General features: G+C 45.1%; 1 protein-coding gene across 2 annotated transcripts in view; it reads left to right on the top strand.

Annotated features, from left to right (window-relative positions):
• The window catches only part of PHACTR3 (phosphatase and actin regulator 3), a 581,252-nt gene that overhangs the window by 360,362 nt on the left and 193,124 nt on the right, over positions 1-27,766 (top strand). For both annotated transcript variants that reach the window (XM_078650448.1, XM_078650449.1), the window contains one exon: positions 170-399. In XM_078650448.1, the coding sequence (XP_078506574.1) occupies positions 170-399 (230 nt within the window). The remainder of the gene's footprint in view (positions 1-169; positions 400-27,766) is intronic.

Genomic DNA, 27,766 nt, shown 5'->3' with positions numbered 1-27,766 from the left:
CTGGACCGGTATTTTAAATTGCCCATAATTTTTGGTTTAAAAGCCATAGAAACATATGTAAGAAAACGAGGAATTATTCAAACGTTCCCCAAAACATATGAACCAATCTTCATATGTAGTCAACATCTTCACGGTCTGGACAACTAATACAATGTGCTTTCTTTTCCAGCTTCAACAGGGCTTCGCCAAAAAGGAGGGTGGATTTCCGCTCATCACGGACCTCCAGTATAGAGCGTAACAAGGAGAACTTACTTAGCTATGACTTGGATTCTGATAACAAATGGATCTCAGCCAAAGAGTCTGATGAAAACAAAGAGAACCTGATCAGGGATTCGGGCCTTACAGACTGTGCTCTGCTATATCAGGATGAGGAGCTCCTGAACGACTCTATAATTTCTGGTGAGGAGATGTAGTGTGACATTAGGAACAATGATTTACTGGGCACATTTCATGAGTTGATGGGTTGAGGTTGATGGCATGGGTGCTTTCTATGAGTAGTCAAGGGAAGGGATTCATATACTGAAGTGTTTGGGGCATTTCATAACCTGAGAGCTGTCAAGTTAATTGCTTGGCCAGGATGCACTCCATTAGTGCATGTTACTGGGGGAAATTGATGGATGGAAGGCACTTCAAGCATTTCATGAGCTGGTGTTCTATGGCTGATGGTGCTAGGTTAAGTTAATGAGTTAACATCAATGGGTGTAGCTATAGGATGGGCGGTTGTGTAAGTATTTAATGAGTTAATGGTCCTTGGTTGGTGGGACTAGATGCATTTCAAGAATGAATGGAACTGCGGGCAGTTTATGAATGGAACGTACTTGAGATATTCGATTCGATGGTGCCTCATGGCTGCTGGCATTAAATGGAGGAGCAACCAAAATTGCAGCGCTGCAGTGCCCAAGGGGAAGAAAGCAGTCCAGCCCCATAATTTCTAACAGGCGGCATTGGCAAAGCCAATAGGTTTCGTCTTTTTGAGAGTTAATGGTTTTGTCAATGTGTTTAAGCCATGTGGCACAGCAGTACAGCAGCTGTGCAGCATGGCCAAAAGGTAGGATAAGAAGTGCTATAATGCAACAAGCCATCACCGTGTCATAGAGCTTTTTTTGGAGCAGGAGGGGGCGAGACAAAAAGCAATGGGTAGAGGGGAGAACAGGGGGGGTAACATGGGGCAAGCAACCACCAGGGCAAGGGAGTGGTGTACAGGGCAATCAATGATGGAGAGAGGGCAGCAAGACGGGAAAGCAACAACAAGGGGAGGGGGAATGGGAAAGCGGGTAAGTAACAAGGGGATGGGGCAAGCAACAACAACAGGGCAACAATGCAGGAGGAGAAGGGGATGGGGAAGCAACAACTGGGGAGGGGAAATAGGTTAAAAGTTAGGAAAAATCTAACATTTAGGAAAAATGGTCTATGATGTGGTCAGCGCTGGCAGCGCCACAGTAGGCCATGCTACAACATGGGAGGAAGGAAGCGAACCTGGCAAGCAATGACTGGGTGGGAGCAATGACAGTGGGAGGAAGGAATAGTACAAGCTACAACGGGGGACATGTGGGGGAACAGGGCAAGCAACAATGATGGGGCAACAACGTGGGATGAGTGAGACAGGACAAGTAATAATGCAGAGAGAGAGTGGGGGAGGAGGGGAGATGGCCTGCAAACACATGCACTCTTAGTGAGTGCTGAAATTTGAGGAAAAATATAGCCCGGGCTAGAAAGCGGCAGCAGCAGAGGGACACTCACAAAGAAAGGAAGCAGTACTTGGGCCATGCTCCAGGGAGGGTGAACCCCATGAAGAGGAAGTGAAGCCGGCACATGCTAACCAAACAGGAGCCAGCAAATAAGAATGACAATGAAGCCAACCAGGGGTAAGCAATGGGTGGGCTCTAAACTCCCTTTTAGCTAACAAAATGTCTTGCATGTGCCGTCTCAGAAAAAACATTAAAATGGCCTGGTGTTGCTCTCATCCCTTGCTCTGGTGCACAAACTGGCTACTTCCTAAATGCACAACCTTCCCTCTATGATGAAATGTGTGTGTGTGTGAGTGATGCCAAGCATAGGTTTTGTACTTGATGTATACCATTCCGATACAAAATCCTATGCCTAGAAAAATTCTATAACCTTCCACATGCTGGATTTGCACTGTACAGTGCAGCACAGATGCAATGTATGGAATGTTTGGAGACATTAGAACCTTTTTACAACTTTGAGCCTCAAGGAGGCATTCTTTTTGATACAAAGCCCAGCCCTACTATCTTAGTAAAACAGACTTTGCATCAAAAACTGGGGGTGCTCACACTGATCCATTCAAGCACCACCCATACAATGCCCCCATGACACAAAGCGCAGCACAAAACACAATCTGCGTCAGAAAAGGGCACATTTCAAGAGCAAACTACATTTTTTGCTGGAAAGTAAATACCGTTCCTAGACAGACTTTGTGCCAATTTAATTCAGTTTGGATGACTTTGATTTGGAGCAATGTCTTGGTAAACTTGCTACTGGGTGTGTATCACTGTGGCAGTTTGTGAGCATAAGACAACGAAGTAGATTTTAAAGTGATTGGCAAAAGCGGATGTCCTCAGGTTCATGTCACGAGTCGGGATGGGCTTTTAGTGCTGGTCCCTTCCAGGAGTGCACTACATTGGGGCATTCAATGAGTTGATAGCTCTTTTAGGGACTTTTTGTTGATGATGGGTTTTTTGGGGTGTATCATAGATAATAGGGCTTTGATTTAATGTAAGTGAATGGTCACAATTGTTTGGGGACACTGAAGATGCATTTATACTTTTTGCAAAGTGCCACTGAGCTCCTTGGCAGGAAGTAGCTTGATGCATCACACCTCACTCTGTCCTAGAGGGAAACCATCTCTTTGCCCACTGCTAATAGAGGGTGGATCAATCATCTCATATGCAAATTGAGCCTTTACTCCTGGTGCAGGCTCAATATGCATATCAGCCAGGACTTTCCAGGTGCAAAAGGTTTGTGATCTTCATTCTCACTAACTTTCTCTAAACTGGAATGGCATGGGGAGCAAAAAAAGTGATGGATTTAGGCACAGATCTCTGTACTGGGGTGAATGTTTGACATTGGTCAGCATTTTGTCCATCAATTTTTCTTTTTGCACACCTTATTCTCACAAAGGCTGAGGAGGTTGATGCCCCGAACCCTGGCCCAGAGGGCGGCAATACAATTGTTCCACCTTGGTAACTGACGGGCACCATCCACATTGCTCCTAGGAACCAAAGCTGTCCCTCAGTGCTTCCTGCTGCATCCCTATCAGCTTGAATGGACTCCATTATATAGCAGTTGCTAGTGTGTAAGCGATAAGGGTCGAGAGCCTGTACTCCGGTCATGATCACCTGTCGACTCTCCCACACTCCTTCACCAGGTTTGGAAGAAGTTACAGCCAGAACTTAATGAGGAGCCCTATGCATGCTTCTTCATTTTGCCCAGGTGTGATAAGCGACATGAGTTGAAAAGTATGAAAAAATGTAACTCAAGGAAAAGGGCAAACATGGCATTTGACCCCATCCAAGGTTTGGTTACACCAGTTACTTCAATGTTAATGAAGACAGCAGAGTAACTCTCAATTAAAAATATATAAATATAGGTTGCTGAAGGAGAGCAGTGGCTGAGAAGTGTGAGGTCTGAAGGATAATGATCCCTAGTGAAGTAGTGTGGCTCACTGGTTAGAGGCGGCAGACCCGAGAGCAGAGGACGGCCCGGGACCAGGGTTCGATTCCCGGCGCGGCAGGTTTCTGGACCAGGGTCAGCGGACTCGATAATTCTCTCGCCTCGGTGCCCACTCTGATCAGCGATCACACTCGGCAACTCTGGGCATTAGCTTGCCTCATCTTCACTAACGGCCCCACCAGACCGCCGGGGATGCCTGGTCTCACCCTGGAGATACCCATTAAGGGACCATCTCTCAGGGAAGCCAGGAAGGGTTTCGCAGCGGTCGAAGCGCCTTGGGACCCTATGGGTAAGTAGTGCGCTATATAAATGCCTATACATTTACATTTACATTTACTCTGCACACCCACCCCCTTGTGACTGCTATATCCCCTGCAGCACACTGAAACTGTTAGAAAGCCACATTCTCCTTGAAAATCTACACTCACAAGTCCCTATGAAGTTAATGAGGATATGTTATTTGTTTCATGAATGGAGATAGGGCAAGAGCTGGCACTGTGCAGATGTAGCTGGTGAGGTGTGAGTATGTTGTAGTACTGCTGCTTGCACACCATGGCATCCTTATAAAGCATGAATTCTGCCTGCTAAAGTCTGAAAGAGATTGAACCGTGAGTCCCAGTATTGTGCAAGTGCCAGATTGTGGGTATGGTTATGAGTAGGCGGCTTCCCATTGGTGCTGGACTGGGCTTTGATACACTGTTTTGCTAAAACAAAAGTTGGTCAAGCAAATGGAAATGTTCAAAAACATTATTTCTGGCAAGTGATAGTTATGTGTTCATGGCTTGAACATAGATTAGTCAGTGTGGCCTACTGTATGGTCACTAGTACTCAGGTATCGGCAAAGCCACTAGGTCTCGCCTATGCGACAAGCATCATAGCGCTTATTGTCTTATATACTTTCAGTCATTTTACACAGCAGCGGGCCTCCTAAACGCAGTGCCGGCCCTTGTTCCTAAAGCGCCCCAGATGGAAAGAAATGGGCCACCCTCGCTACTGATGTTGAATAAAATGAGGCAGCAGCCCCTTTTCACAGGTCAGTCCCTAGCTGGCTACATCAAGGCAGTGACTTGCCTCTGAACACACATTTACACACTTCTTCCAGCACACCTTAATCACCCACAACTTTGCTCCATCAGACTGGTTGGAAGTTGTTTGTTGGGAAGGGGAGGGGGTGTTGATTTGTTGCGGCAGGGTATGAGAGGTAGACGAGAGAGCAAAATAGGGGGGTAATAGGGTTCTTAACCCCTTCGATGCTCATGACGAGCTCAGCTCGTCATGTAACGCGGTAAATCGAAAAAAGACGCACAGCGCAAAAATGACCGCAGCACGCATGCGGTTAAAACAGCGACTGCAGCACATTAAAAACTATTAAAAACTCTTCAAATGGAATCACTGGAGCCAGGTTGCTGTTTGCAGGACCTTTTACAGACAGTTCCTTCACCCCTCTGATGCTTGGCGCCCTGGGCCTCGGTCTAGCTCGCCCAAGTCAAAAGCCAGCCCTACTTGTACGACATGGCTAAAAGCTTGCCAATGCTTGTAATCATACAGGGTCTACCTTAGGGGAGCCAAAAAAATGCTGTCAACATGGACTCTTTGGTGCCAATCACTCTGTACAGAGGCACGAAAGAAAGAACGAAAAAGAAAGGTCAACCTGCACAGGATGACAACAAGCACACGCTTCGTGCTTGCAAACCAACAACGCCAGAACTCGGTCATACGTTTATCGACTTGGATGTTTAATAAAGGGCTTGTTTCTGTTACCGCGGCAACCTGTTATACTTACATACATTTAATTAAAATGAAATTGGATTTGATGAATAGAAAGAGGACAACCAGAGGTTAATTACCCCAAAATCCTTTCAACTTATCACTGCTCCAAGACCGTGACAGAGCCTTGGGGTGTTTACTTTCATCAAGTTATGCCATGTCTACTATAATTTCAGGCTTGCATAGCGCAAGAAAAGTGGGAAACCTCGCAGATGTATGCACATTGGGGCACATGTACAAGGAGATAATGCGACCAGAGCGCCACTTTTAGTGCTGTTCTGGTGGGTTAGCCCCGTCTCCATATTTACAAAGCGGCATTAAGCCATTCTGCAGCACACATAGAAAGAGCAAAAAGCCGTTAATTATTGTTTAAGTGCAGGAAGGTGTCCCTTCCTTCACATAAGCAATCATTGAATAACAACGATATGCTACTTCTATGTGTGCTACACAATGCAGAACACATAGAAGTAACAAATAGCCATTATGGATTGTTCATGTGCAGGAAGGGACACCTTCCTGCACATGAACAATCATTCGAGGCATTGGAGGCACCTTTGCACTATGGTGCGAGGGTGCCTGCATTGGTGCTAGGCAGCTAATTTTAGCGCTAGGGAAAACGCAGGGGTGCACCTTATTGTAGTATGTACAGTGCATCCATGAGTTTTGAAACAGTCGGAGGGCAGCACAGCCAACTTTGGCACAGTTCCGCACTCTGACGTTTTGTAGTAAATATGCCCCTCTGTGTCCCAAAAGTATTTTAAAAACACAAGTATAGACAAACAGCGTACCTCTCTCGTTCAGAGTGAACCTTACACCTTGCAGCACAGACTGTCTAGCAGTCATTCCTGTCTCTTTGCCTGTAAGTCTCACACCTTTGTATAGTCATTGTTTCTCTTACCTTTTGGTCCAGACACACTGAAAATCTTGTTCATTTGGACCTTGAGATATCAGTTAATGCGCCCACTGTCTCAAAGCACTTTGAAGAGAAAACCCATATTGTGGCTTTCTAACATGCATCACATTAAAAGACAGGCACACTTGCAAGACAGGAAAGGTTCTATACAAAGCAAACTGTGCTGCAGTGTGCTCTAACGAACAATGCAGGCAGAATGTGAAACCTTACTTTTCTTAAAAGCAACACGAAAAAACACAGATAGATCCTGAAAGCCAAACAGTGCCTTTCATGGAAAATGAACCTCAAAGAAAATGCAAACACAGACAGTGCATGTCAGCCAAAGGATCTTTCATGTAAAATGTACTTGCGAGTGGGTCAGAATGGTCTGAAATGGCACCTTTCTGTGAGACATCACTGAAAGACCCCCTGCAAACTGGCCTTCTCCTCTGGTCTTCATCTGGAGGAAACAACCATTACAACGCACTACCTTTACAACGCAGCTGTTACAATGCAACTGCCTTTACATCGCATGCCATTACAACGCATGCTATTAAAACAACGCATGTCACTACAACGCATGCCAGTACAAGGCATACCATTACAACGCTTTATAAGGTAAGTAATGGGGATTTTTTTGTTTTAGGGTGGGTATGGGTTTTGGGGTACATGGGGATAGTATTTTCACCCTTACACTATCCAACACTTACCCTACTGTTGCACTCACTGGAGTGGGAATAGTAATTTTTACCCCTACACTATCCAACACTTACCCCACTGTTTCCCCAAAAGTATTATGCATTGTAATGGTATGCGTTGTAATGGTATGCATTGTAATGGTATGCGTTGTAATGTTAGTTTCTAAAAATGCTTTGTAATGGCATGCGTTGTAAAATCATGCATTGTAATGGTAGTTGCGATGTAAAAACCACGTTGTAAAGGCATGCGTTGTAATTGTTTGCGTTGTAATGTCATATATTCCCATCTGGAGCTATCTGAGAGAGACCACCTTTACAGGATCCTCTGGCCTGTCAGACATTCCTCTTCCTCTGTAATTTATACACAACGATCCCACCCTCTCTCTAAAACAAACAGTACAACAGCTTGTTTCAGACCCCCGTCTGCTAGTAATACAAATCAGCAAGACAGGAATCTGCATTACATCCCATTTAAAGCGGTTAAAATCCCTTTATTGTCCCTAAAATGGGGTGTTGTCAGAGATCAGTAGGAGAATGTAAATGGAAACAAGCAATGACGAACTAAAAATAGCACCTCAATTGCAGCATGAGAAGTGGATGGACACCAATAAAGCAATAATCAGTACTTGGCCCATGCTCCATCCAAGAGGAAGTAAAGCCTGCAGATGCTGACCAACCGAGATGCTAGGAAATTAGAGTGACAATGAATGGTAAGCAATGGGCGGGCTAAAAGGCTCTTTTTAGAGATTTGTTTAAATATAAACAATAAATCATCACAATTGACAGCGCATGTTTGCTGCCTTCAGGCGAGACCTAACAAGTGACAGTGCATGCACATTGCCTTAAGGCAAGACCTAAAAACAGTCCTACATTGTTTGGGAGACTGTCTGAAGCAATACCCATACAAAAAGTTGAGGTTATTTAGTAGTACTGCAATCTCCTGCATAGATGGAGCAAGCCAGTAAATTAATATGGAGATGCAAGCCAAGGGTTTGGATTGGTTCTAAAACCCATCAACATATTTGACATGTAAACTGTGTAACAGACATCATGTAAAATATGCTAAACATCCTTCACAATTCAAAAAGAGTATTTATTTAAAATGTGGGAGTGTTTCACTTTAGTACATTAGATTGTATCACTGCATTCAAAAGCATTTAATAGAAGTGATAGTTTCTAAACAGGAACGTAGAAAAATGCGTGCACCCCTGTTGGGATAGGAATGTCTCGCGGCATTGTAAAAGATGCACATCCCTGCTTGTGTTACCCAATTGCACGTGAAACAGGTATTTTGACTTTGATTTGGTCTCAACACACACAAACTCCTGCTTCCAGCCTCAGCCCAGCTCTGTGGTCATAGAGGGGCACCGAAAGCACTCCTGACTGGGCACAAGACCATCATCTGTGTCCCTGGTCGTGTTCACTGAGTGATAGTGACAGTGCACTGTGTTTTAGTGATCAATAGCTGAACTGGCCTTTTAGCCATTCAGGGAAATTAGCACAATGCCTACCGGTCTGTTCGATTAAAGTTCCACTCATGTGTCATAACCAGACCACACATTGACATAACTGTGTGAATGTCAAGTGCCTGTGCATGTATGTCACATAGTAGCCATTCTCAATTTTCCTGGCAAGTGTGTATGTGTACTCTTACCAATGGGATATGTGGATTTTGTGACATGGCACACAGAGTAGGTTGTAAAACAGGCCCCAGACAGGTGAAGAGTGTCCCTGCCTTTCTGAGGAGGAGGGTGTAACTCTAGACACAGAAGGGTGAAGGGATGGAAACAGGACTGCATTTAGAAATTCCCTTTTAGCAAGGGATAGCTGATCAGTCTTTACTGAGCACTGCCATATGGTTAATGGTTGGGGCACTCGAATAAGTCAGCAGAGATGTTTCCCTTGCGATTGCGGTAAAAAAAAAGGTGCCTAGTGCCAACACAGACACTCTTGCGTCATGGTGCGAGGGTGCCTGCGTTGCAGGGATGATAGTTTATGTACAGTAAGGAACACCTTCTTGCACATACACCCCATTTCTCTCCTTTGTTTTTCTTTGAGTGCCTCATCCTCGAAGGCTGATCAGTTGGTGCATAACTGTACATTTATTGTTCCTAAGTTGTGGGTCCTCGTCCTTGGAGCAATTATCGTCACTACCTGCTATAAGGAGCCATCACCTTGCACAAAGAACCTGAATGCACTGCAGAGAAGAATAAACTAAGGAAGGAAACCATTTCAAACAGGTGGCACAATGCCCTGCTCCATATTTACAAAGCGGCGTTAAGCCACTCTGCGTGCTTAACGCCACTTTGTAAATATCGTACTGCTTTTTGACGCAGCCCCAGATTTACAAGGACCTGTGACCAAAAACAAATGCCACTGACAAGCAGGCATCAGAGTGGCACAACGAGGAGGAATACTTTTATTTCTCCTCGTTTTTGGCTTAGAAAGAAAACACCATTAATGATTGTTTATGTGCAGGAAGGTGTCCTTTCCTGCACAAAAGCAATAATCCCGGCAACCCAAGCAGCCTTGCACCATGACGCAAGAGTGTCTATGTTGGCGCTAGGCAACTTTTTTTGGTACCAGCACAAAGAAAAACACAGGAGTGCACCGTATTCTTTTCAATACAGTGCATCCCTGCATTTTTTGAATGACGCAGCGCAGTGCTACTAAATAGCTTGCAGTCCTGCATACCCCCACTTCTTTGTGAATATGCCCCGGAGTGTACTTGGCACAGTTTGCATGGCTATATTCAGATGGGCCCCAGGACACCGGTGGCAATCACCTCAAAAAACAGACAATTTCAGCAGGTTTTAGGAGACGCCCAAAACTTTTAGTGAATGCCATTTTAGCCCCTTCGCTGCGGCGGCAATTCCGCCGCAGCGCTAGGGGGGAGGCGGTCCGAGCGGCACTCGCATGCTCGTGACGGAGCCGCTCCGTCACGAGCCTCGGTTGAGCTCTGCTCATGACGGAGTGGTTCCGTCATGGGCCCGCCCGCTCAATGGAACGTCCAGCGCATGTGCGGTCTTCGCGCCGAGTGGGCCATGACGGAACCGCTCCGTCATGAGCACAGCTCAACCAAGGCTCATGACGGAGCGGCTCCGTCATGAGCAGGGAAGCAGATATTCATTCAAAAGCAGAGTTCTGGGAGAAGGCACAGAGTGTGCATGAAAAAGTGAAGCACATACCTCTGTTGTCGGTAGACTCTTCATAAAAGACCCTCACCGTGTCGTTTTTTTGCATTTTTCATTCCCTTAGAAGTGGAATGAAAAAGATGGGATGCTCAAGACACTGTAGAGTGCTGTGAAAGTATTAGGACAGGGACATAATTATAGTGATTTAAAAAAAATTGCCTACACTCACTGATCAAAAAACCATTAGCATGACAGCCCTCTTCAAGCAAATGCACAGCACCCTGCAGGCAGATGTGCCATCTTTCTCAGTGACAATGACAGATCACTTATGTGGGATGTGTGTGCTCTGAAAGGATAACGGTTTGTGTAAAATCTTAGGTATTGTGTTCCACTATTTACTTTATCAACATTCAGGAACGACCAGCTGGCATTACATTTCTTTTGACATGGGTTCATCTAAAATGTGTTGCTTGCCGTTTATAATTCAAGGGGGGAAGAACACGGAACGCCACATTTTTTTACCTGTCTTGGCATGAAAATACCAGCCAGGCCAGTAAAGTACTAGTCAAGTACTATTCACGTTCTTCACTGTCAGCGCATCTCCAAAATGAGTGGGTGCTATGAGGCCACACGTCTGCTGCAGGAAGGGTTGGGGAAAGAGCGTGGGAGACAGAAGCCACATGAAAGCTTGGCTCGTTTTTGGCTTGACACTTGAAGAGGTCCATGAGCGGAGCCAGGTATCTGGCTTGAGACTGGTTTGAGCCTTCGGTGACCAGGGCCGGCTTGGGAACAAAAACCGACCCTGGCAAATTGCTCAGTCGGCCGCCCCCGGGGTGAGGGGCAGTGCAGCCGAGCAGTTTGCGAGGGCCGGTTTCAACCTATTTTGTTACAGGGGCCGATATTGCCGACACCCGGTAACAAAATCGGCCCAAAACAGGCCTCCACCCTAGCGGCCCACCGGGGAAATGCCCGGTGCCCGCTATAGCCAGTCTGGCCCTGTCTGTGACTTTTCCATTTCTGGTACTGCTTGTTGGGTGCACCTATCAGACGTGTTACAAACAGGGGGGACATATTATTTTTGAAAGGAAGGTGCTGACATCATTAATTTAAACCAAACTGTGAATCAGTTCTCTGCCTTCCCTCCACCCACCTGTAGGGTGGGCTGAGGTCGCGGATAATGAAGCATACCCCAACTAGTGGATGAGGCCTCCTCATCCAATCTAATTGCCACTGTAGGATCAAGATATAGACCCTCACAATCCTAAGTAGGCGATTTTTCAGGATTCTTTTCACCAGCATGACAGCAGCGTTGTGATTAGTCTGAGCGGCCTGGTCAGTGCTCAGACAGGGAGTGGGAGCCTGTGCATGTTCTCCACCCAGACTGTGCAATAAAGATGAGTGGAGAACATCGAAAGTGCGCATGACGGTTTGGCCGGCCCAAGATGGCAGGCCAAACCGTCATGCGCACTTATGGTGCACCAACCTCTCCTCCCTTTACACAAGCCAAGCCCCGCCCTAACCCAGCATCATTATACTAAAAATAAGATTATAATAACGTTCTGATTTTTATAATTCTATTTTTGATTTGCATTGCCTATAGAGCAGTGTGGCGACGCTACTCCTTCTTAGCAGAGGAGACGCCGCAGGTAAAGCAGCCAAACTTTTCACAGGCAACCGGTATAATACACAGATCGAAGTCTCTGATTAACCTCTTTCTAAAATATTACACTTTACTTGTATATTCACTGTAAGACTCCAGGAGGCTTATGTCATAATTTAAGTGCAAAATAAATCAGTCGAAGCCTGCATGCATATCGGGGTATATTTACAAGAACTACCGCATCTCTGTATATTAGCAGAAATGCGTCAGTGAAATTGCGTGACGGAAAAAAAGCCTTGCTCCACCATGGATGCATCGCATTTACAATGCGGCGCACCGTGGTGCAAGGATAGACAGATGCGTGACGCATCTTTTGGCGGAAAGGCAGCGTGTTACTGGAGTCGTATCGCAAGCACGACGCAACTCCAGCAATGGTCAGGAAGGCCTATGCCTATTATGCTGCGTCACTCCTTATGCCTACTTCAAGCAAGTGCAAGATTTTGATGCAGTGGCATCGTAGAATCGACTTAATGAAATCTTGTAGACTTCACTACGTCACTTTTACGAGGTTTTCTTACCTGGGAACGCCAACCCTGCATACATTATACCTTCCGCAGGAATAATGTAGCGCAGGGCTTTACAACGTGATGCATCTCCATAGATGCGTCACGTTGTAAATATGTTGCAGCGAGGCGCATTGTTTATGACACCGCTGCGTCACAGAAGTGACACAAAGGCAGAGTAAAGTTGTCGCAAGGGGCTTGTAGATCTGCCCCATTGTTTGCAGTGTGAGAATCTCTCGCTTCCTCTTATTTTAGTTTTACTCCCGCTAGGCTTCAGGGACCACTCTGTAGTGAATACCTTACCCACTTACAAGGCACAGCCTCCTTCTGAAGGTAGAAGTCCTCTCCTAGCTACCTTTTATGGTAGAGGATTCACATAACTGAGGCAGCTCTCAGTCATCTGTCACCGAGTACACTCCTCATTCACCTTTCTTCAGTCCAACCCGTCTGTCTCCACAATCACAAAACTGGGAAACATCTCAAATATTTCAGTTCTGCAAAATAAGGAATACTGACAGCTCCCCAGGGTAGTATTTTTTATGGGGTCAACCTCTCAACTAACAGCACTTATGATGAAGAAGGGAGGGTGGTTTGCTGAAATACCTGTTTTGGTCTCTAGGAACCTGGGACCTTTCTCAGGATATAAGAGAATGTGTCTCTCCACAATTCACAACTCTCTCTCTCCAGCTGAATCACATTCTGTTATCCATCAGCAATAGCTCCACGATTCCAAGGATGACTTCCTTGTAGGAGCTAGGCCTGACTGGTACTGGGACATGATTGTGCACATCACACATAGATAGACACAAACATAGGACAACTCATAAGGGTAAACGTAACTCCCATCAGGAGCCCCCGAAATCGAATTTCAGAAAACAACTGGGCTGGAGGCCGCTACATACGGATACTGAATAAAATTACACCCGATTTGAACTGCTGAACCTTCGACAGTTCTAATTGACAAGGTATTTTCCCTGTTTTATCTGGGGGAAGATTGCCACCTAGAGGAAATGTTAGAGACTACATGCAGGTGATCACGGGATTTACAGCACCAGTACATTGGCCTACGTTTAACAATAAACTTTAATAATGTGATTATTTAATAATATTGATAGACATTTTATATTTGTATTATTTAATAAACAATTTGCGAACACAGTGATTATCTTTTTTAACAGATACAGTGACTATAAGGTAAAGTCCTTGGGGGGCACCAGGCTCTTTTTACACAACTGGGATATGCGTGCCTTGATTGTGTAGTTAAAGTACACCCTGGCAAGTTTACGTAGCTTGGTGGGCTAAGCATATAAATAAGACAACGCATTTTATTAAGGGTATTGGGGCATGACCGAAGGAGGCTGTCAGTGGCTAGAGACAGCAGACAGGGAAGAAAAGAGTCATTCGATGGCTGGAATATAGCACAGAGGTGGTATTTCAGTCCTTTCCTGAATTCTTGAAAGAGAAGGAACAATATGGGATAGCCAGCAGATCTATATTTGAGCCTCGGGCTTGGGCCAAGAAAACTTGTTTCCTTTTTGTTCCATCTGGGAATCCTGTAGCTTGAACCTGGCGAATCATGTGCTGTGTATTGTGCAAATACCTTTGAAAATGTTTAGTTTCTCGATGAGGAAGGCATTTTTGTCCAAACTGATGTCTTTCTAGTTTACACACTGGGACCTGAATTAGATGCCGACTGGGGGAGTTGGAGGGCGATCTAGTGTTCTGCTTGGGTTGGTTTGATAATGCATTGTTTGACTGGTCATGGTGATGATGGCATTTGCTGTATAGGAAGGTTTCAGCTGCCACAGAGCTGTGCAGTGAGGTGCATGCATGCACATGCTAGGCGTCTATTGGCAGTTTGAGTCCTCCCAATGCTACTTTGCTGCTTGCTTGTAATGGTGGATCATCCCTGAGGCACAGCACAGAGTTCATCACTCCCTCCCCTGAAAACAATTTTCCATTGAAGATCACAGAGCGAGGGTCAGGCACAGCCATAACCGGATCAGGCACAACCATAACTGGATCAGGCACAACCATAACTGGATCAGGCAGGTTGCTTCCTCACACTTCCTGATTGTCCTGCATCAACAGTCTCGCCCTCATCACTGTGTGGGTTCTAGGCCTTACATTTAAGGCCTTCCTCTGTTGTCTTAATGAATTCCACTACACAACTTTGTTATCAGCAAGGGAGTCCTCCTCTGGGGAAGAGCACGAGGCTCCCCTGTCTTCCCACTGAAACAGCTGTCCACTAAAGAATGTCAGGCACAGCCATAGCTGAGTCAGGCAAAATACCACCTTACTACTCCGGTGAGCCCTCATCATGCAGTAATTCCCACCTAATCATTGTCTAAGCTCTATGCCTTCAGTTAAGGGCTTGTAATGCGGCCCTTCAGAATCCCACCACGCAACTTCACTACCAGGAAGTGTCTGTCCCTGGTATTCACTCTGCAGAATTCAGCGTCGTAGAACTCCACAAACTCACCTACGTGACTCAATCCATGGAAACAGCTCTCCACCAACTTTTAGTGATTGTCAGTCACAGCAGTGGTTGAACCAGTCAAGTTGCTATCTGGCTCCTCTCAGATAATTCACATCATGGAGGGAATCCTACCTCAAAGTTGATTTACGTTTAAGGGCTTGCACTTTGGAACCGTGTGTTGCGTGCAGAGAGTAACGCATTGTGCTGGTTAGCCTATGCCACTGGCCTTGGTTAACTCCCCTTGTCCATTTCCAGTAAAATGTCAATACAACCAGGACCACCTCTCACCTGGTCTCCATAAACTACAGCAACACAGTAGAAAGAAATTCAATCAGACCTCTGAGTAGAACTCTACTCTGACTCCCCACTCCCTACCATAAATGAGCTACCTACCCTAGCTACAACCAGGGATACAAATCACACAGGGAGTCCCTACCTTCCTCAGGGAGAATCTTCCCACCAGCAACACACTGATAGTGGACATGCGATTTTCCGTAGAGTGCCTAGATGTATTAAGTATCATATGTAGCAGTAGAGATTTAGAAACTTCATTATTCCCCTGGACCAATCATAAAATAGCACAGGTGGACATGTATCACCTTGATTTTTGTTTACAGTAGTCCTTTTTATCTTGCTTATAGCGGGAAATTGTAGGTGTACAGTATGTGATGACTGCAATCTTGTAATGCACACAGGTTCGTAGGAAACAGCTTCTTGTTATTCTATATAAGAGAAACGGGTAAGTTACTATGGCCCTTATTTATCAATATTTCATGCAATGCAACACGGCAAGCCACCTTGCTGCGCTGCGCTGCGCTGCATGACCTAGAGAGGGCAGGAATCTGCCGTGTTTAACATTATATGGTGTATTCCTGCTCTCTGCCTGCGCTGGCGCACAAAGTGCTGTTTAGCGCCAATGTAGTCACCCTTACACCACCATGCAAGGGTGCCTGCGTTGTAAGCAGGATTGTTTTTGTGCAGGATGGGAGACCTTCCTGCACAACAAGAATCTTCAGAAGCATTTTTCTCTTTCTATGTGTGCTGCATAATGCAGTACACTCAGAAAGAGGAAACAACAAGGAGAAATAAAGATATGTCTAATTGTTGCTCCTCTGGTGGGAAGGCATACTATTCTGACACATCCCCAGGTCTAGTAGAGTTGGTAAATCCAGGAATGTGTCAGAATGCTTGGGTGGATGTGTAGGAACACCCACGCTCCACACTTAGCATGCCTGACTGCTGCAGAGTAACTCTAGATTTATCCAGCCATGTAGGGTCACGCAAGGAGGCCTTACGTGGTTTGGTAAATCTCATTTAGGTTTTGCGTTGACCTTGCGTCTCCTTGCATGGTGTAAAGGTGACACAACACCTTGATAAATATGGGCCTATGTATGCATTCTCCACCTTGAGTTATGATGTTTCCAATGCTGAGCCCTTACTTCAGCTCACTCCAGACACACATCGATTAAACACCCAGACATAAAAAACCCTACTAAATTGAGCTAACATTTTTCATCCCTGCGTAGATTCGCAATTTGCCAGCTTTGACACCGGATTACTGCCCACAGTAAAGCCAACTGGCAGCGTCGAAAAAACAACTATCTCTCCACCACTTCAGAAAGAATGCAGGCTTCAGGCTTTCTAACCATCAGCTTTAGTCACTTTGCCAATGTCTGCTCTTAACTCCTTTTCACGGTTAAGATGCGCTTTTTGCAGATATGTTGGCCAGACTTGATTATGAACGTATTACTACTATCTAAGATCAAAATTGTGCCTCTGGGCTCTGGTTATGTGAGGCACCTTTGAGGTGACTGAAAATGACATTATGACATTAAATAGTGAGACTCCCTATGAGTTGGAGAACTTCCTCTATGTAAGTCTTCCATTTTACCTGAGGAAGTGTACACTGAGAATGTATTGCCAGCAAGGTCTTCTCCATTTCACCCTAGCACATCTCAACAGAAAACAGCAGTAGGAGGGCCACAACTCTAGTAGCATGAAGTTTCTAATTATTTGTGGAGGTGTCGAAGATTCTGACTTGATGTCATCACCCAGCACGGGATCAGAGAGCCTCAACCTGGTACCAGCCATACAAAAACATTGCTTATGACAAACAGATCTGCAGTGTTCCACCAAGCAACTATTCTAATACAACCCATGGGCTCATTTAGGGCTAATTATCAAAGTCGACCAATTATCAAATATTGAGCTCAGGGGTTTAATATACATGTTGAATAAAGTTGTCGCTAGCATGAAGCGCTAGGGGACACCATGCGACATTGCAACTGTTTTTGAGATGTGTCCTCCAGCCTTCACAACTTTAAAATGGTTGTTAAGAAAGGGGAGAATGACTCGGCCCCGATGGGCACACGCTCCTCCAGAGTGGCTACTAAAATAAGTTCTATACCACTCACATGTGATAGACTCACAGGGCACCATGTATTTACCCCTCAAACTGGACAAACGACACAAAGGGCCTGATTGTGAGACCGTTGTGTATATTCCGAGCCATGTATAAACCCCTGTTTACGAATGAGTTGGAATTATGAATTGAGTGTTATTTAACACATCTGATGATTATCGTACGTTTTAAATCCTTCAACCTTCATTAAATTTCGGTAGGCCAAATGTGTCAAAATTTAACAGGTGAAAGCCATATGGTAATTACTATATGATGTGGATTGTGGTGAGTTAAATACCAAAATCCACATGTTATGCACCAGAAACTAGTAATCGGTGTTATGATAAATAAGGAGCCCCGTGGTATTTGATATTTACCCGGTGAGATAAGTAGCACCTATACTTGTAATCTGGCCTGAAGTAGGATCTAACAGTGTGAGATAAAAGAGGCCTCAGACAGCAGCTGATATCAGTCCTACAAAATTCCCTCTTGAAAGTGCCTTTTAAACCTCTGAAATAACCCCCTCTTGACCCCACAGACAGTAGCTGTTATCAGTCCCATGCAGTGCCATATTGGCCTTACTTTGAAAACCCATGTTATGACCCCTTCTTGCCCCTGGATGTTCCCCTCTAGATCTAGAAGTGGATTGGTGGTGCAAGGGTTTCCAACAGTCCAATAAATGTTCTGGAACACATACCATGCATTGAAAAAAGCATTTTTGAGGAATTTGCACTGCGCCATGAAACCGCTAGGTAAACGTGCGCTATACAAATATTTTTAAATTCAAATTCAAATTCAAATTTGGCATAATGCCACAGCTGAACCTTGCTTTATAGATGCACCAGCTGAGGGGGATATTAGCAAGAACATCGTGAAAATTATTGCCGTTTTAGCGGCAGGAAACTGCAGCTAAAACGGCGATAATGGGCTTGCTAATATGCATTATAGAATTCCAATAGAAGCCCAGGTTAGATGTGCAGGACATCTAACCTGGGCTTTTATTGGAATTCTATAACGCATATTAGCAAGCCCATTATCGCCGTTTTAGCGGCAGTTTCCTGACGCTAAAACTGCGATAATTTTAACGAGGTTCTTGCTAATATGCCCCTAAGTGTGTTGCTGGATTGCTCTTGGACTTTCTTCACACACATGTAAACATTTCAACTTTTGAACATTCAATGCCTGGGACATCTGCACACGCAATAAACATGTATTTCTTTTATGTCATCTCTTCCTATTAAGGTGAATATAATGACCACTTTCTTCCAGTTCAGAAAAACCTCTTCTTAAATGACACTTTTATTTTAACCAGTAATCACCACTGTTATGCTGAGTCTGTCCTCCTTTTTCTGATATTTATTTTCCTGGTTCCTTCATGTTGTTTTCTTCCTCTTTCTATGTGTGCTGCAGAAATCTTTCTATGTGTGCTGCAGAAGAGTGAAGTGCCCCTTCCTGCACAAAAACAACCCTGCCTGTAACGCAGGCAGCCATGCACCATGGCACAAGGGTGACTGCGCTGATGCTTGGCGGTCACAAGCGCACCAGCGCAGAGAGAGAGCAGGAATGTGACATGGGGAAGTCAATATGCCACATTCCTGCCCTCTCCGTTTGACGCAATGTAGAAAGTTGTCTTCCTGCATTGCGTTTTGCCAAATATTGGTACATTTGGCCCTAACTGTGCACCAGGCATGAAGATCTGCCTCCCCCACCCCCCTCCCTTAGAAACACAGGTTAGTTACCACCTGCAGCGAAACAGACGCATCTGCACTGGGAACAGCACATTCACTGTAAGATTACGCGCTATCATGCTCTTCACTCAGTGCACAAACCTAAAGGTACCCTATATGTACCTCGTGCCCTAGAGTACTTGAATAACAACAATACATTTCATGGTCTCGCTGATCAAAATAAGGTTTTGGGAATAACCTGATTTGTTAGTACATACATTAACCCATATTCTTGATGGGAGCATTTTGAAGTGATAAATAATGTGAACTATTTTCGTAATTGTTAAGTCATGGGTATTTTTGTATATTTTAAATAATGTGTATTGCTTTCTTACTAGCTGTATATTTCTTCAAATGAGACGCTGTACTTTTCACTGTAGATCTCCTCTTGTTATTAGTTCATAACAAAACGGGTTCTCCATCTAATGCCGCGTCACTGCGGCTATTGCTACGCTGGACATGTTTCTGGGGCACTGCAGGGTGGAAGTTAGAGTATAGTTTCCTGTTTTTTCTTTTGAGAGTATTTGTCTGTTTGTAGGAAGCAAAGCAGGCCAGTATGCACAATCTGATGGACTCTATATACATATTTGTTTTGGAAATGCAGGATGAAGCTCGCAGACACACATACTGATTGGAGGTCACTATTTTTGGTCTGCAGGGTACATCGCTCAATGTAAAATTATTTGTTGCATTATGTCTGCGCCAACTGAGGCTTTGCATTTTTCAAAGATATGTATGCATTCCTTTAATGAAGTTTGCAGTGGAATATGTTGTCTTAAACCGATGTTAAATTTATTTTTGCCTGTAGATGGCACTAGTGCACCATCAACATTAAATTTTTGACTTTTCATTATTTTTATGGTCTTGCCTGGGTAGCACATACTCTGTCACTTGCAAGTGATTTTGTTTACAAAAAGGGGCTTGGAACCACCTATTATCTATTATTCGTTGGCTTCATTGTCAGTCTTATTTGTTTGCTCCTGATTGATCAGAGCATCCAGTTTTACTTTCCCTTTGTTCGTTTCTCTCTTCCGTGGAGCACAGACCAAATATTGTTTGCTTCTTTCTAATTAGTGTCCTTCTGCTGCTGGCTCTGGGATTGATGTACTTTTTTTCTTTATTCCTCCAACGTTGTTCCTGTAGCCTTCCTGCATCAGGGTGCGTACTTCCACCCTTCCACACCGCCTAACCACTCCCTACCACCACCACCCTATGTCACCATACCACCCCCCCACCCACAGCCACAACCCCCCACTGCCTGCCCACCACTGCTAGCATACCACAACCACCACCACACCTCCATGCTAACACCATCAGCACCCAACGGTGATCACCACCCTCACCCTTCCCCCACACCACCACCCTACCACCATCATCATCGTACCACAAACACCACTGCCACCCTAACCACAACACTAACCACCACCCTAATCACCACCACCCTAACCACCACCATCCTACCATAACTGCCACCACCCTAACTACCACCGCCCTACCCTAAACACCACTAATACATTAACCACCACCACCTAACAACTATCATCACCACCATCACCTTCACCCTTACCACCACCCTCAATGCACCCTAACCACCATCACCCCCACACTGTAACCACCACCACCCTAACTACCACAACTCTAACCTAACCACCACCAACACGCTAACCACCACCATAACACAAAAAACGACCCTAACTTCCTCCTAAACCACCGCCAACCTACCATCGCCACCACCCACCCACCCACCATCACCTTGCACTACTTCCTCTCTACCACCACCCTAAACAAAACCACCCTACCCACCTTAACCACCACCACCCTAACTACTACCATCTAACTAGTATCACTACCACCATAACCACCCCCACCAACACCCTCACCTTCACATGCACCTCCGGTCCCTTCCCTTAACCACCATCACCCTATCAACTACCACGACCCAAACCACCACCCTAATCACCAGCCTACCACTACCATCCTACCAACACACTAAACATCACCACAACCTTAACTATCAACATCACCACTCTAACTACCACCACCAGAATCGCCACCTCCCAACCATCCACGACCTACCCCTAACAACACCACCCTAACAGCCAACAAAACCATCACCCAACCTGACCCACCAACACCATAGCTCTAGCTACCCTACCATAATCACACTACCACCAAACAACCCCTAACATCATCACCTTACCACCACCACCCTAACTACCATAAGCACAACCACACTAACCTAAGCAGCATTACCCTACCCTAATCACCCCAACCACCCTATGTGAACCAACACCACCCTAACCGCATCCAGCTTCTCCACCCTCACCCTAACACCCTCACCCTAACTACCACTATCCAAACCACTACCACCCTAAGCATCCTACCACTACCTCCCTATGACCACCCTAACCATCACTATCATCTTAAGCACGACCACCCTTTCATAACCACTACGACACTAACCACCTATTCCACCCTCCCCACCCTAACACCACCACCCTCACACCACCTTCCTTTCCATCTCCCTCCCACCACTCTGCCCACCACCACCACCCTTAACACAGCCACCAACACCTGACCTTAACCACCACCACCACCACCCTCACATTCAGTACTACATTCCAGCCACCATCACCACCCTAACCATCACCCTAATCACCACCACCTTGACCGCCACCACCATTCTGACCACCACCCTAACCATTAACACCACCACCCTAATGACCACCACTCTAACTACCACCACCCTAACCTGCCTACCACCACATCCCTAACACCACCCCATTGCACCACCCTACCCACCATTCTTTTCAACAACCACCCTACACATCACCAGATCCACCATCTTAACCACCACCACCATAACCAAACCACCACCCTGCCCTAACCATCACCATCCTACCCTAAACACTACCACTGTACCCTACCCATTACCCTGTACCTTACCCAGCACCCTACATTAAGCACCATCTTTCTACCCTAACCACCAACCCAACCTAACCAAAATCCTACTTTAAACACCACCAGGACCAGCAAGGTGTGGATTGAGCCTGTCTGTATCCAATGAGATTCTGTTGTTCAGGAGCAGCTCACTGCACCCTGTCCATCTGCCAGGGCCTTCCTGTTTGGCCCTCTAGCTCCCAAGCAACCCTGAGCCCAGCCCCCCCCCACCTGCAATATCCCTAAAGGTGTGTGTAGGACACCCCAAGAAGGCCATCTCCATCTTGTAGCCCCAGCACTCTCTGTGCCTTACAGAGCCCATTAAACAAAGGAGAGAGAGGGTGGTAAGTACACAGACTTGTACAGTGTTTTTGAATCTTTAAAACTGTGGGTTTTTTTCTACCCGTCACTGTTTGAATTTAATCTCTTAGCCTGTGTGCAATTGGTACTTTGAAAAACTATGTTTTTTTTCTGTTTACTGAATTGAATTCTTGGTTTCTGTGAATTGGATACTGTTTAAACTGTTGTTTTCCTACCCATGCCTGTTTGAAAATCTGTCCTAGTTTCCCCTGTACTGTGCTTAGGCGTGCAGGGGTGACCCCCCCAACCCCCTCTCTTTTTGGGTCTTTAAAAAGTTAAAATGGAAAATACCACCCTCAGAGGCTAAGCAGAGTGTTTTTATTACACTGTGGAATCTGTTTTAAGATTTAAAACTGTGTTTGAAAAGTGCATGTAACCCTCATTGGTGGGCAGAAAAAGGGATTTGTTGAAGTAGGAGAAAAGTAGTATTTAAGTGGCTTAGATTTGGGGCCACTGGAGTCAAGCAAGCCCGGCTGAAGACGGCTGTGATGCCAGAAACCGGTCCTGGGAAGCTTGATTCCGGTCCAGGGAAGACATGGCTTGGCAGTTCGGGCTGGACTGTTCCCATGAGGCACAGGGTCAGACTGATTTGCATATGGCCATGTCTGAACTGGGGTGGCGGAGTGAGCTAAAGAACGGTGATGGATTAAACCCAGATCAGTTGACTGGGGGTGAGTGTTTGTATTGTCAACGCTCCGTCCATCATCACCTTTGGTTTTTCTTAGATTTAGGGCCTACCTGCAGGGTGAACCAGGATCAGAAAAGTATAGATTGAGTATGTCTGTATCCAAGGAGACTATGTTCTTCAGGAGCAGCTCACTGCCACTTGGCCATCAACCTGTGCTTGAGGTCACACACTCCTTATATAAGATTGCCACTTGACGGTATAACTGTGCTCGAGATTGGCTGTTGTATCTGGTAGTTCTATTGGGCTGAAGGTTAGGTTTCTGATTGGCCTGATATGTCCAGGGTTCTGATTGGTCCATGGGGTAGGGATTCTATTGGACTTAGGGCTTAGGGTTAGGGTTTTGATTGGGGGGATAGGTCTAGGGTTTTGATTGATTCCTGGGGCTAGAGTTTCTATTGGGCCTAGGGCCTAGGGCTTCGGGTGTGGTCTGTGATTGGCTGTAAGGTCCTGGTCTCCTCTTGGTCTTTCAGTTTAGAGATAGTGTTGTGACTGGTTAGGGTTAGGGCTCCCATTGGACCAAGGGGTCACCTGACCACTAGGACTATTTAAGCTGAGGGCTCAAGGCGTCTCAGCCTGGACGTCGCAGCTAAGGACGACAAGGACAAGGGCAGTTGCCTGTTTGGGCCTGATTGGAACTGGTCGAGCCTAAGGCCAGAGATGCTGCCCTTTGTTCTAAACTGGGGTGGCCTGGTGAGCAAAAGAACGATGGATTTAACCCAGATCTCTTGACCGGGGGTGAATGTATGATTTATTCAGAATTCCGTCCATCATCTGTTTGCGTAGCACTTTTCACCCTAAGTGGGATGGGTATGCCCAGACGTGGGTTGCTTGCACACTGTGCCACTGGATTCAATCTAGCCTGGCTGATGAAGGGTAATACCCAGAAACTGGTCCCAAGTTGCTTGTTTCCAGTCCAGGGAGGACCTGGCTTGGCAATTTGGTCTGGACTGTTCCCATGAGGCACACGGTCAAGACTGATTTGCATATGGCTGGGTCTAAACTGGGGTGGCATGGTGAGCAAAAGAATGATGGATTTAGCCCAGAGCTCTTGACTGGGGGTGAATGTATGATTTATTCAGCATTCCTTCCATCATTTGCTTGCATAGCACTTTTCAACCTAAGTGGGATGGGCATGCCCAGACGTGGGTCCCTTGCTCACTGTGCCACGGAATTCAAGCTAGCCTGGCTGCTGAAGGGGAATACCCAGAAACGGGTCCCAGGATGCTTGTTTCTGGTCCAGGGAGGACCTGGCTTGGCAGTTTGGTCTGGACTTTTCCCATAAGGCACAGGGTCAAGACCGATTTGCATATGGCTGGATCTATACTGGGGTGGCATGGTGAGCAAAAGAACAATGTATTTAACCCAGATCTCTTGACTGGGGGTAAATGTATGATTTATTCAGTATTCCGTCCATCATTTGTTTGCATAGCACTTTTTCCATTCACCAGCACCCACCTTAACCCATCCACATCCACAAAATTTTTATCACACTCACAGCAAATGCATTCCACTCTATTACTACAAATAAACCCTAACCAGTTTTCATTATCACAACAACCACCAAAAATACAATAAATCACACTTATAAACCCTTCTACCCAAACTACCACGCAGTGACCCTTTCACCACACACAAAACACCACTCTATCCTATCCCACTAACAAGTCCAAACATCACCAACACAACCTAAATCCACACTATACGGGACTATATCCCATCCAGACACCCACTTCCTGCTCGTATAAAGCACCAGCTCTGCCCTCTACTTACTCCTAACATACCCCTTTCTGTCACCACCAAACCTAAACTCAGCCTTCCATCATTTCATTCACCAACACCCTCCTCCTCTTTTTACCAAAAGAAACACAACCAAACAACCCTCGTATTCCACTCTACTACACATATTTATTCTCCCAGCAATCAAATCTAACACAAATACTCTTAACTCTTGTCCATCCCCTCTCACACATCACATACACTCTTTTCCAAAACACATCACCAGCCCTTTTATCTTTCAACTTCCACTCTTCAACAATACTTTACATACAAATATTTCTCAGAAAACAACTACATCATCATCTCCTCTCACTACTTCTTGAAACATAACCCATACACCAGCACAACAAAATGTCACACACAAACACTACACCACAATATTTTCCATCACAAACAATAAACATACACCACCCTCCTGACTACAAAAATAATATAGAGCTTAAACCAACTCTATTGCCAAGCTTTCTCGCTTCCCCCACACCTAACACATATACAGCAACACAGCAACTCTTTTTCAATTGCCTCTCACCCAGGACAATTTAGAACCTTACAACATGACACACATGCTGCACCACCACCCTTAACTCATACACCTTATACCTTATACAGACGCAAACAAAATAAACAACATGCCACTCTTCATAACTTTGAATCTCCATGTCTACTGCACAACAAGTCTACTCTACAAAAACAACACAGCTCACCAACCCACTCTCAGCCAGCATGTCCACAACCTACACACGGAGGCCCATCAAAATGCCTTCTTAACCTGCTGGACAACAAATAGAATACAGAAAAGATAATCTATAATACTAGCTCTAAGAACAGACCTGCTACAAGTACACAGATTACTACTTACTCTTCTACAAAACAAAGTCACATCATCACCGATAACACATTCTCTAAACTGCCTACTAATAAATGCTCGACCACTCTCTAAAAGCAAGCATCACATCTACGACCTTCTCACTGACACAAAACCTGACTTACTCTTCATAAATGAATCATGGTTGGGATATAACATGGCTTCAGTGTTGCATGAAGTCATTCTTCTAGGATATCAAACTATCACACGAAATCATATAGGGAAAGCAGGAGGTGGCCTAGCTGTTGTATTCAAGTAAACATTAAATAGCACTAAAGCTGATGTCTCCATTCAAGGTTTTGAGGCCCTCTTCACCAGATGCCACACTACACCATCTTCCTCCTGTAACTTACTATTCCTTTAGAGACCTCCACCTAGCAATGCAACATTCTCAGACACACTTCTAGACCCAAATTTAAACTTGATAGCACTACACTCCAACGTTTGCGTACTTGGAGACCTAAACATTTGGTTTGACAAGCCAAATATGCCCTATCCGAAAACTATCATCACTGGCCTAGACACACTGAACCTACATCAGATCATCCACAAACCCACACACATCGCTGGAAACATCCTAGATGTCATTTTTGCAAATACAGAACTAGTTACCATTGAAACGATTACTCCAGTCACATGGTTAGACTACCATTTTCTTGCTTTCCAACATAAAACAACACAAAGCATCACACCTGGAATCACCTTACATGCATCCACCTATAGACCATGGAACAAACTCGATTTTGAACACTTAGAAACACAACTAACATCCAATACAGATCTAGGCACAATAAATTCCATTGAAAAACTATATGAGTGCCTACAGGAAGCTTTAGATATCCTAATAACACTAAGAACAACGAAACAGTACAAAATAAAACAGGCACCTTAGAGGAATAGAGCTAAAGGAGATAAAACAGCAAATTAGAAAGATGCACATACAGAAGCTTAATAGATTATACACGTTAGTAATCAAAGAGCTAAAAAAAAGATACAACTCAGACAGAATTCAAAATGTTAAATGTGCAAATAAAGAATTCTATAAAATTCTCACAGAATTTCATGAACCAAATTGCCTAGAAGGAACTCATACCATTATTCAAGAATTCACAGAGAAACTGGCAATTCATCACACAACCAAAGCAGACACATCGGAATCCTATTTAAAATAAAGGAAAAGCATCAGCACCGCTCCTTTACAAATAAAACCTCCAAGGGTACACTAACCCAGCCTCTGCGTTCCTTCCAACAAATATCAAACTTTTCAGACAATCCTTTTTTTCTTTTTGCTTAAGCACTCCATGAGAGTACCTGTTTTTCCAGCTGTCACCTTCATGCACTTCTCTTCACCCCTTCACCTCACTCCATGTTGCTCTGGCCCATATGTATTTCCTCCATGCCCCTCACTGTTATACATGCCATTGTGTCCTTCTCCACCTATATTTCTTTCTTGCCCATGTGCTTTTCTCCATTCCACATTCCACTCACTTATCCTTGTGTTTTTCTGTTCCAACTGCGCTCCACATTGCTCTCTTTCATCCGTGCTGTGCACTTCTCCCGCTGCTCTTTGTTTTCCTTCTGTTCCGGTCTTCAGTGAACCTTCACCCCACCAACACCCTCCTTGTTGCTTTCACCCCTGCTCTCCTTGTTGCTTACCACAACCTATTTCTTTTTTTAAAAAGAAAACACTTTGACACTACCTTTTAATCTTTATCCACCAATCCAACTTGGATCAGTAAATAAAAAGAAAAAAAGCCCACACAATTTGTAGGTGTGTGCATGTGTGGAGCACTACCCTACAAACTGACACAGCTATTGTGGCTGTGTCATAGCACTTTTATGGGTGTTTCCTCTTTAGCCATGCTGCACAGCTAGTGCTTAATTTCAGCTGGTGGATGTGGGGATCAGCACCAAGGGAAAGAGAGGAAAAAACAAGCAAAGGGGAAGGAAGGAGAATGAGAAAGACCGAAAACCGTAACAAAGGGAGAAAGCAGGAACCTGCACGAGTGAGATAACGGGGCGGGTGGTGTTTTGTAGTGGATTAAAGAGGAATGACGTGGATTAAAGACTATGCAGACGTTTAAAAGCACCAGACGTGTGCTTCTGAGCAGTGCTTTCAGCACCAACACTCATATTTTTACAACTTAAGCACTGTGCACAGCATTGCTAAAAACCATTGGCAA

Source organism: Lissotriton helveticus, chromosome 7, assembly GCF_964261635.1.
Source record: "Lissotriton helveticus chromosome 7, aLisHel1.1, whole genome shotgun sequence".
NCBI lineage: Eukaryota > Metazoa > Chordata > Amphibia > Caudata > Salamandridae > Lissotriton > Lissotriton helveticus.
Note: the sequence above shows the minus strand (reverse complement) of the source record. Positions and strands in the feature narration are given on the sequence as shown.